Source organism: Heterocephalus glaber, unplaced genomic scaffold (assembly GCF_053883595.1).
Source record: "Heterocephalus glaber isolate CG9 unplaced genomic scaffold, H.glaber_assembly_v1.0 deba00001523, whole genome shotgun sequence".
Classification (NCBI taxonomy): domain Eukaryota; kingdom Metazoa; phylum Chordata; class Mammalia; order Rodentia; family Bathyergidae; genus Heterocephalus; species Heterocephalus glaber.
Window position 1 is genome coordinate 30880927 of NW_028258327.1, and position 10929 is coordinate 30891855.

At 36.1% G+C, this 10929-nt stretch overlaps 1 protein-coding gene across 5 annotated transcripts in view; it reads left to right on the forward strand.

Annotated features, from left to right (window-relative positions):
- The window catches only part of Wtap (WT1 associated protein), a 30568-nt gene that overhangs the window by 1018 nt on the left and 18621 nt on the right, over window positions 1–10929 (forward strand). For all 5 annotated transcript variants that reach the window (XM_021247779.2, XM_004869023.4, XM_087188149.1 and 2 more), the window contains exons 2-3: window positions 7728–7765; window positions 10240–10295. In XM_021247779.2, the coding sequence (XP_021103438.1) occupies window positions 7736–7765; window positions 10240–10295 (86 nt within the window). In that variant the 5' untranslated portion in view covers window positions 7728–7735. The remainder of the gene's footprint in view (window positions 1–7727; window positions 7766–10239; window positions 10296–10929) is intronic.

The window sequence follows — 10929 nt, forward strand, 5'->3', positions numbered from 1 at the left end:
TAAATGAGTGCATGTATTGGGAGGGAGAATTTTAAGGTTTTTTGGGACAGCTTTCAAAAATTCGAAAATCTTTTTGAACTTCAAGTCTCATCTTGAATTCCTATGAAACAGATGGTTTTTAAAACCGCTTTTCATAAGTAAGTGAAGACAGTGGAAAAACCCAAGTTCCTGTTTTGATAATGAAGAAAGTTAATTTGTTTGATCCCCAAGGACTATAAAAATCTTACTATAGTTGTAAATAACGATTCTTTTGCCCAGTAGAAAAATGCATCAATGAGCGTGTTACAGGCATAAGTTGTATTTGTGCTTGTTTCATCTACATTTTCACGTATTTCTGTTGCTTCGGAAGATTAGCAGAAATCATGGATCTGTCATCTTTTGTTTACTTAACAGTTTTGACCATCAGGTTTGCCACGATAGGTAGACATAGACGTTTAAAATCTCATTTAAAAATACTACGAGGGAAGAATGTTTTCTAGATAGCTAAATGTGTTTACTTATTTCATTCAGTAGCATTTGATTAGGTAAATTGGAGAAAGATTACAGCCTATACGGTAGCTTTGTGATGCGATTGAGGTTAAATTTTAAGGGTTTGGAAAGGTGTATTTTTAAGAGTGCTTTTGGATTTCCAGTATCCTAAACAGGGCAATATCTTCAACATTTTTTAGTGGTGAGGAAAACTACAAAATTTCTGATATCCTAAAGGATGTATAGTAGTAGCCCTTTCATGTGGAAATGAGAGTTGTAACAGTTATATTTGTGGAGTCTATTACAGCTTTCAAGGTCTGTAATGCCTTGTATGCATATAGTATAGAATTCCCTTGAAAATACTGTTTATTTAGCATTCTAGATCTTTATCGTATAATGCACGTGTATCTTGCTTTTTTACTTTGGTGGGTCTTTAAACAAGAGTTGGTAGCATTTAAGTTTTGTTTTTATTTTTAATTATTTCACTTCTCTGCCTCTAAATACTTATATTACCATAGTAGTGTACAAATATTATAGATGTAATATTAGGATGTTCCATCAGAGTAGAATTCAGTACTATAAATAAGTGTTCTCCACCTTTGAATATGTAGTTGAGTGGATTTTAAATGCTTTTTAAAGTTTTCTTTTCCTGTTGTTAGTGTTTTATTTGAAATTGTTAATTGTTTAGCTGTTTTATTTTTGGTACTGGGAACTGAACCCAGGGCTTTCTGATTTTAGGCAAGTGCTATACTATTGAGCTATATCCTCAGACCATTTTTATTATTTTGAGACTAAAACTTGCTAGGTTGCCCAGGCTGGCCTCGAACTTGTGTTCCTCCTGCCTCATCATCCCAAGTAGCTGGGTTGGAGAGCCTGTGCCGCTACACCTGGCTGTTCAGCATTTTTATGGTATTGAAAGCATTGAGATTTACTGCCCTTTGTGAAGCAGGTCAAATTGGTACGTATTCTCTTTTTGCTGATTTGGAAACTTGAAGCCCATATGGTTAATGACTTGCTCAAGATCACACACATAACTGATTGATAGAACAGTAAGGAAAAGATGGTTTTCTAATTCTTTAAGGATACCCAGAAATGTAGTGATAAGGCTACTATTGTATCAGATGACTGATTTCTTACATCCATTTGTAACTTATGTCATTGAGGTACATGCCTACTTAATGAAGTTGAATTTGCTCGTGCTTGCTTTTCTACAGAGACCTGAGTTGCCTAATTTAAGATCATAATGCTAAGAGCCAAGAAACTTGTGGGATGCTAGGCACCTAACCAACCAAAACTGAACTCCACCTCCCAAGCTTTCTGTGTTAAAGCAATATGAGTAAATGGTGTTTTTGACATTCTGAATTTGAAATATTTCTAAATTATTTACAAAATAACAACCCTTTACATAATTTTAAAAATAATCATCTTAAACTTGCTAAAAGGTAGCCAGAGTGAATTTTTTCTGTTTTGCTTTGGTTTTCCTTATGTCTTCATATCTACCTTAGCTGAGTTTAATCATTATCGAAGATGGGGGGAATAGGAGAATTATGTGCTCATCTTTGGGAGTTGCAAGCCTTTGAGAGACACTGAATTTAGGGCCGTAACACCGAGTTATAAGTGGTTGTTTTAACTTGAGAAAGTCACCGAATGACTTAGTCACTTTCATTCATGCTGGGAAATGGGGACTAACTTTGACTTTGAAAAGTTGTGATTATTAGATACGTCTGACTCTTAGCACTGAGTATGTGTTCATTTTTTTCTTCTCAAAATTTAGGATTCAACTTTAATTGCTTCCAAATTTCATTTTTCTGATATAAAAATAGATTGCTCTTAGAAAATGGAATATCCTTTGTCTTTATGTAAAATTGACTTTAGGTGATTATTGTGCCTCTCAAAGGCTAAAAAAAAGTTGCTGTGAGGAATAAGATTCTTATTACATTCATGTAAAGTGTATGTCAAAATTGAGAACGAGGTTTAATATTGACTAAATAGTTGAATGTTGTAGATGCTTTTAAATTTCAGTTGGGCCGGGGATTTAGCTCAGTGGTGCCGCCACCTGCCTCACAAGCGCAAGGTCCTGAGTTCAATACCCCCCCCAAAAATTTCAAACCTATTGTAATTTGCCTTTAGTCAGATTGCATTTAACTGTGGTATATCAGGGACTCTCAAGGAAATTGTTTTTGGTGGTTTTGTTTGTTTGTTTTCCCATGTTGGAGGTTGAACATGGGCCCTCACAGAAGCTAGGGAAGTGATCTACTACAGCTATATTCCTTTTTATTAGTTTTGAGACAGTGTCTCACTAAATTGCCCAGGCTAGCCTGGAACTTGTGATTCTCCTGCCTCAGCTACCTGTGTAGCTGGAATTATAGGTGTGTACCACTGTGCCCAACCCAACACCAGCACCCCTCCTCCCCCTCCAGTACTAGGGATTGAACCCAGGGCCTCTTAAGCTAGGCAGTCACTCTATCACTGAACTACATTACCAGCCCCAAACTTTTCAAAGAGAAATAGACATAAGCCCATGTTAGAAATAAAAGTAATTTCTGTTTAAAGCCCATGTTAGAAATAAAAGTAATTTCTGTTTAAGAATTCTGAAAATTGGAGCTCACCAAGTTTTTTCAGTAAAATTTAGAAACACAGGAGGACCCTTTGTCATTTTTATTCTATGAATTTTCCCTTTAGGTTTTTCAGAGAACATTGATTAGGGTCTTTATTTTGATGGGGAGAAAAACTAGTAATTAATGTCCATTTTGTGCCATTCATCATACTATGATGCCATTCGTGTGCCATCTTCAAAAATGGCATAATAATTTTAGACCATGATGGTAGTGATCTTTTTTGAGATGGGTAAATTGAGGCTCCAGCAGATGAGGCACAACTGAGCTACATCCCCAGCCCTGTCTGCCCCCCACCCCTTTCTTTTTTTTGTACCAGGGATCTAACTCGGGACCTTGCACTTGCGAGGCAGGCACTGGAACCACTGAGCTAAATCCCTGGCCCTGTCTATCCCTTTTTGATTACCAAAGTTCAATGTTCTTACCAGTATTAACAGAACTTCCTTTGTTTTCTTGTCCTTTAAATGTCCTTATAAGCAAGGGCCGGGGATGTAGCTGAGCAGCACAGCGCCTGCCTGGCAAGAGTAAGGTCCTGAGTTTGATCCCTGGTACCCCCTCTGCCAAGTATATATAAATATATGTATATATGTCTTTATGAGCAGATTAGTATCTCTTTGATGCTAATTAAGTTTGCATTTTATTTGGGGGGTTTTGTTTGTGTGGTTTGTTTTGTGGTGGAACAAACTCAGGGGTGATCTAAGAGCTACATTTGATTTGTTTTGTGATTTGGGTTTTATTGTTGTTTGCTTTTTGTTTTTGCTACCCGGGATCGAACTCTGGGACCTTGCGCTTGCCAGACAGGCATGGTGCCGCCAAGCTACATCCCCGGCCCCATTTTATTTGTTTTGAGACAGGGTCTCTCTAAGAGACAGGATCTTGCTAAATTGTCCAGGCTGGACTCAGGTTGCAGTCCTCTTGCTTTAGTCTCCCTCAGTTCTGGGATTACAGGTTATATGCTCAGTTAATTTTATTTTTTATGGACTAAAAATCTGAATAACCATTTATTACAAGAATAAACAGGTAGGCATGGTGGCACACACTTGTAATCCCACTACTCTGGGAGGCTCAGGCAGGAGGATCACACATTCAAGCTCAGCTTAGGGAATTTAGGACTGGGGATGTAACTTAGTGTGAAATACCTGGATTCGGTCCCTAGTACCAAAAAAAAAAGGTAAACCTAGGGGAAGTTATCAGGTAGTAGAACCATATAATAAAACTTGAGCTAAAATTTATTTTAAGTAACATTCATAAGCTTTTAAGTTTTTCAACTGAAATTCTATGTACAGAGTTGGTAGGGCTCCTAGTAGATAGATTATAGGTAGACTACCTACAAGGATAAATTTTGTTTTTAAAATAGCACTCATAAAACTCATAGGACCTGTTACATTAAGGTCTGTATTTTTATAACTTATGGAATGAGATGGTCATCTTGATTAGTGCTGGACAAGTTTTAGGTTGGTCTATTCAAACAAGTTCACCTTTACGATTTTACTAATTGAAACAAATTCATTTGTTCATACTTTCATTTAACATGTTTTAGTGCCCTGTAGGCACTAGGACAGCATCAGAGAATGACAATTCTATTATGGAGCTTACTACTTTATAATTTGCGAAAACAGTAAGTATATAAAATGTCAGGCATTGCTTCTCGGCCTTTTGGCTAAGATCAAGTATAAAATGTCAGGCTACAAATAAGAATTATGAAGGAAGATATGAGAGGATAGCAAAGGATGTACCGTATTGAGAAGCCTTTAGGTTTTAACGAGATTAGTGACATAGATACACATACACACAGGCTAGTTAAATATGTATAGTTCAAATGGCTAAAATTATAGATGAGGATTTTTGTTGTTTCTTGTGTGTGTGTGTTTTGTTTGGTTTGGTTTTACTTTTGGTTTTTCTGAGACAGGGTTTCACTATGTAGCCCAGGTTGGCCTTAAACTTAGGATAATCTTCCTGCCTCAGTCTCCTAAGTGCTGAGATCACAGGCGTGTGTCACCATCCCCAGCTTGTAGATGAGTTTTTTAATTAAAAAGATTATTTATGTTTACTTACTATGTTTAGTTCTGGACAAATGGGAAATTCCAAAAAAAATGTCAGTTTTGATTTTTTTGAGTTTAAGACTTTTAGGTAGTCTAATGGAGTGAAGACACATTATAAACATGCAAAAATAGAAGCAGTTAGACCTCTGTGGAGATAAACGTGATTTGGGTTTCCCAAATGAGTAGAAAGGCTGCTACTAGATTAAGATAGTCACTGACCAGCCTGTTACTACTAAGCAGATATATAAATTGGGCAGTAAGGGTTGAAAAGGTAAATGGGGACTAATTTTTTAAAAATAGAAAAACATAGGACCAGGGATTTAGCTCAGTGGTTCTGCCGCCTGCCCTGCAAGTGCAAGGACCCAAGTTCAATCCCTGGTACCAAAAAAAAAAAAATAGAAAAACATAGACTCTGTCTTATAGAAAATGTTCTTGACTTCATAGGATAGAAACTTGATCAACATAACAAATTACAGAGTTGGTATGTTTACATGTATCTGTAGTCTCAGCTACTGGGAGACTAGGACAGAAGGCTCATTTGAACCTAGGATTTGGAGGTCAGCCTGGATGACAAAAGACCCCCATCTCAAAACACAAACAAAAAGCACATTGTATTAGTAAGCTCAGAAACAAATGATACATTTAGGTTTGATCTATTTGTTATATCCTATGAGGTTTTTTCAGTTGGTTTTTGAGGGGAGAGTTGCAGCACTCGGGATCAAGTCAAGAGTAGGCAGTTGCCTTATCATTGTACTATACCCTGGCCCACATAAGATTTTCCAAGAGAGGAAGCAAGTCAGTAATTTATGCTATGGTCAGTTTATGATTTTTTTTCCCCCCTAAAATATTGATTCCTTCAGCACAACATAATCTGAAAACTAGGGTTTAATGATAGTATAATTAGAATGCTTGATTTATAGAGTTGGTTTTGTATGTAAAAATGATACTGAAAAATCATCATCTGAGAAATCTCATATTCACTAAAAAATAATGTGCTTTCTAAGAACTTGCTTCCACATTCTGTGGTCAAATTTTTAGTAGTTAAACTGGAGATTTTTTTTTTTCTTTTTGGTACTGGGGATTGAACTTGGTGGAGATATTTTTAAATGTAAGAAGATTTATAAATGTGCTGTTAGAAATGATACCTAGGAATAACTAGAGTGGTTCATCTCCTGGTCAAATTTTAATACTAGTATGAGGAAGCAGCAGAAGTGTTTTCAGGGTAAGAACTCTTATTTTTCTGTGTGTGTGTTTTGTTTGTTTTTGAGATGGTCTTGCTGAGTTGCCCAGGCTGGGCTTGAATTTGTGATCCTGCTTCAGTCTTCCAAAGTGCTGGGATTACAGATGTACAAAATCACACCTACCTTCATTTCTTAATTTGTATAAATTATATTATTTTAAGCACAAATTAGTTCTTTTGTTTTTGGTTTGGTTTTGAGATGGTCTTTCCTATGTAACCCAGGCTGCCCTTGAACTCAGTCCTCCTGCCTCACTTTCCAGTGCCATGATCACAGCATGTGACACACACCTGGCTTACAATTTAGATGCTTTAAAAAAAATCTGTATGGGTACCCAAAACTGATTCAAATACTTTAGTGTTCATAGAATTTTCTTATGAACATTTCATGTGTCAGTTCCTATCTTACACATTTTCCCAGTCTTATATTTTAATATATATGCTATGTTTGTTGCAAGTCTGTTTCTCTTCAGGAGCTTTTTTTAGTGTGTGAATTTGTTTTAAAAAGTAATAACTGGCCCGAGGATTTAGCTTAGTGGTTTCGCTGCCTGCTACTCAAGTGCAAGAACCCGAGTTCGATCCCCGGTACCAAAAAAGTAATAACTGCTATTGGCATTCATTCTAAAAAGTATTATAAAGTGATTCTCCACTTACATGTTCTACTGTACTTATTTGCAACAGGATCAAGCAAGTTTTGTATAAATTTATAAAGGAGCTAATTTTGAAATATTCTGTGGCATAAAAGTGTGGGAATAAAAAAGTAATATTTTCATTAAATATAAATACTATTTTAAAAATATGAAGCCATTGGAGAGCACTGAACTCTCGTAATTATGGTAGAGTCTACCTTACTGTAACAGCATAATGCTGTAGGAGGAAGGGCTTAGAAACAGATAATACCTTTCTGTATTCCCTCAGCAATATGCCTAGCTTACTGCCTGAGGTCAATATCTGACTTCAGCCTACTTATCACTTCACTATAAGATTTGTCTTTTGTAAGGAGTTTGTAAGATTTACCTAACAGCCATAATAATGAAAGATGTTAAATGGGAAACTGGGTATTGAGTATACAGGAACTCTGATACCATTTCATTTCTCTCTTTTTTTTTCTGTACTGGGGATCGAACTCGGGTCCTTGCGCTTGCACGGCAAGCGGTGGAATCACTGATCTAAATCCCTGGCCCTGTATCATCTCTTTTAAAAATTAAAACTATTCTAAAATAAAAGATTTAAAATTTTAAAAATCTGTTGATTTAATATAACTTAATTTGCTAATAAATTGATTTGAAAGAACCAGTATTTTTTGTTCTACTTTAATTGTAAGAGAGTCAATTGAACCTCTTTTCCCCAACCTTATTTTTTTAGGATTCAAGATGACCAACGAAGAACCTCTTCCCAAAAAGGTATGCTTTTCAGCAGTTTTTAAGTACTTTTTTAATAATAAAGCTTAAGGGGATTTTTTATTGTTTCCTTAATTTTCACCTCTTGCATTTATAATAATAATCTTTGTTAAAATATATACATATACACCTCAAGAAAGGTTATTTCACAAGTTACTATATTCATTTTTCCTAATTTAAATCCCTGTGACTGTAACTTTTAAAACCACTTGTATATTTTTTAGATTAGCTTGTTTTGAGACAGGGCTTCGAACTGGCAGCCATCCTCCTGCCTCAGTCTCCCAAGTGCTAGGATTACAGGTGTGCGCCACCATGCCTGGCTTTGAGATTAACTAGTTTTTAAGTCTACCTTTTTCCTGAAGTTTTGTTTCTAACCTGTTTTCCCCCATTCTGTATTGTACCTTGAGTTTTCCTTACTGTTACATATATACTATGCATATGCACACAGTGTTGAAAAAAACTAGTAGTTTCTAGGAGGAATTTGTGATGCAGTGGGAGAAGCAAGGTATATGCTTGTTAGAGTTAATAATTAAGTGAACAACTTAGTTATGTATTATGGAAATTTCTGTAGTCATTTTTTGAATCAAATACATAAAATGAATAAAGAATTATATTGTGTATTAGTAACATGAGAATTACTATGTGCTTCCTCTGGCAGTCTTTCCATATCTGGTGTAATGTTTTTCCCTGCTTTCCTTTTGTAATACTACTATGTCATTGGTTCATATTACACTTGGAAATATATGTTGAGGGTGTGCTGGGGATCAAACCTACAGCCTCATGCTTATTAGACAAGTGTTCTACCACATAGCTACAACCCAAGTATCTTTAAAGACAAACTAATAATGCCTGAATTTTATACTAAACTGTAAGTACCTCACCCTTACAATCACTACTTGGTATAGGGAAAACAAAATACTTCTCGATTTATGAAACAGTTTCAGTTTATGCTCCCTTTTTAACTTTTTTGAAATAATTATAGATTTCACAGGAAGTTGTAAAGAAATGTACAGGGAAGTTCTGTGCATACATCATGGATCCTCTTTCAGTGTTAATATCTTATAGCTGGGCATAGTGGCACATGGCTGTAATTCCAGCACTTGGGAGAGTGAGGCAGGAGGATCACCACGAGTTTGAGGCCTGCCTGAACTACATAGAACCTTTGCAAAATAAATTTAACTTTTTATGTATCTTTCAGACATCTTGAATAACAGTATGAAAACCAGGAAATTGCCATTGCTACAGTCCAATTCAAATTTCCCCAGTTAATACATACACTCTGTATTTGTATAGCTCTATATAGTTTTTTTTTGCAGGTCTAGCTTTGTGTAACCTTCACCAATCAGCATATCCAAAGCATCACCCTGAGGCTCTTGTCTGACTCCTTTATAGCAACATCCAACTTTTTGCTTCATCCCTAAATCCCTGGAAACTGCTAAGCAGTTTTCCATTTCTATAACTCTTATTTCATGAGTGTTACGTAAAGGAAATCATGAAGTATCTTTTTGAAATTATATTTTCATTCAGCATAGTTTTCTCAGGGTTTATTCAAGTTTCATATATCAATAGTCTTCCTTGTTAATCAGTATTCCATAGTGTAGATGTGTCATAGTTTTTGGCTGTTTTCACATAAAGCTACTATGAACATGTTTTAATTTCTCTGGGGTATACACTTAAAGAGTGCAAGTGCTAGTCCTACTTGGTGATACCTGCCTATAATTGAGCTGTTTAGGAGGCTAGGGCAAAAGGATTGTAAGCCTAAGCCTCACTTGGGCAATTCAGCAAGATCCTGTCTCAAAAAATCGAAGGGGCTGGAAATGTAGCTCATTGGTAGAGTGCTTGCCTGTCATGCATTAGGCCCTGGGTTCCATCCTAAACTGGAGTTGTGTCGAGGGGACTGCTGGGTCACATGGCATATCCATTTCTAGCTTTGTTATTTTTGTTTCTCAGTTTTTACCAACACCACCCCCAACCCAGTACTGGGGATGGAACCCAGTGCCTTTGCACTGAGCTACATACCAGCACCTTTTAAAATTTATTTTGAGATAGTCTCACTTCAGCTGTCCAGGCTGGCCTTGAACTTGTGATCTTATTGTCTCAGATTCTCAAGTAGCTGGGATTACAGGCATGCACCATTATGCCCAGCTCCAGTACTTTGCCTTTTAAAACTTCTTTCTAATAAAATAATATTTTTAAACATATGATAAGAAGTACTGAGCCATAATCTCAAACTCAAGAGTTGTTACATAGGTCTTAGTACAGAGTTCCCTTTTTTAAGATATCCTTGCTATGTAGTCCAGGCTGGACTTAAACTTACTGTGTAGCCCAAGCTGGCTTTGAACTCAAGATCTTCCTGCCTTGGCCTCCCAAGTGCTGGGATTGGTGAGATTATAGCCTGGCTCAAGAGTTCCTCTTGGGAGCAGCTTTACGTTAATTTCAAAAGGGTATTTACTTCATTTTTAAAATTTTCATTATAGGTTCGACTGAGTGAAACAGACTTCAAAGTTATGGCGCGAGATGAGTTAATTCTGAGGTAAAATGTTCTATCAAAATATAAAAATATTTCTATAGAACATTATATTGAGATTTATGCTGCAATGTTTACGTGAAATATTTTGTTTTTATCAAGTCACTTAATATACTTTTTAAATATGTTTGCTGGCCTGTTTGTTCTTTATAGAAACACTTAGGTAAACACTTTCAAGAACTACAACATTAGCATGGGTGACTTTTAAATTAACAGAATCTGGCTAAGTGTCGTAGCACACATCTGTAATACCAGCACTTAGGAGGCTGAGGTAGGAGGATCGCCATGAGTTCAAGGCCAGCCTGAACTACATGGTGACACCCTGTTTGAAGAAAAAAAAATTTTTTTCCAATAGAATCTGAATTTTTTTCTCCCCTAGAGGTGTAAAATGTTCAGAATTGTTACTTGGGAAGCATTTGTACAAAGTGTATAACTTGTAGGGCAAAACCCTCTTAAGAAACTTTCAGTTTAACAAATTAATAGGCTTCTTTTGATGTAGTTTTTCCTTTTGTATCTAACATTTGAAAAAACTGTGATCCTAAAACATGATTTCTAGTATGGAAGAAATACATTTTTTACTAGTGAAATGAACTTAACTCTTTGTCCTAAGTATGGCCGAGGCCCATTCATTTAACTTAAT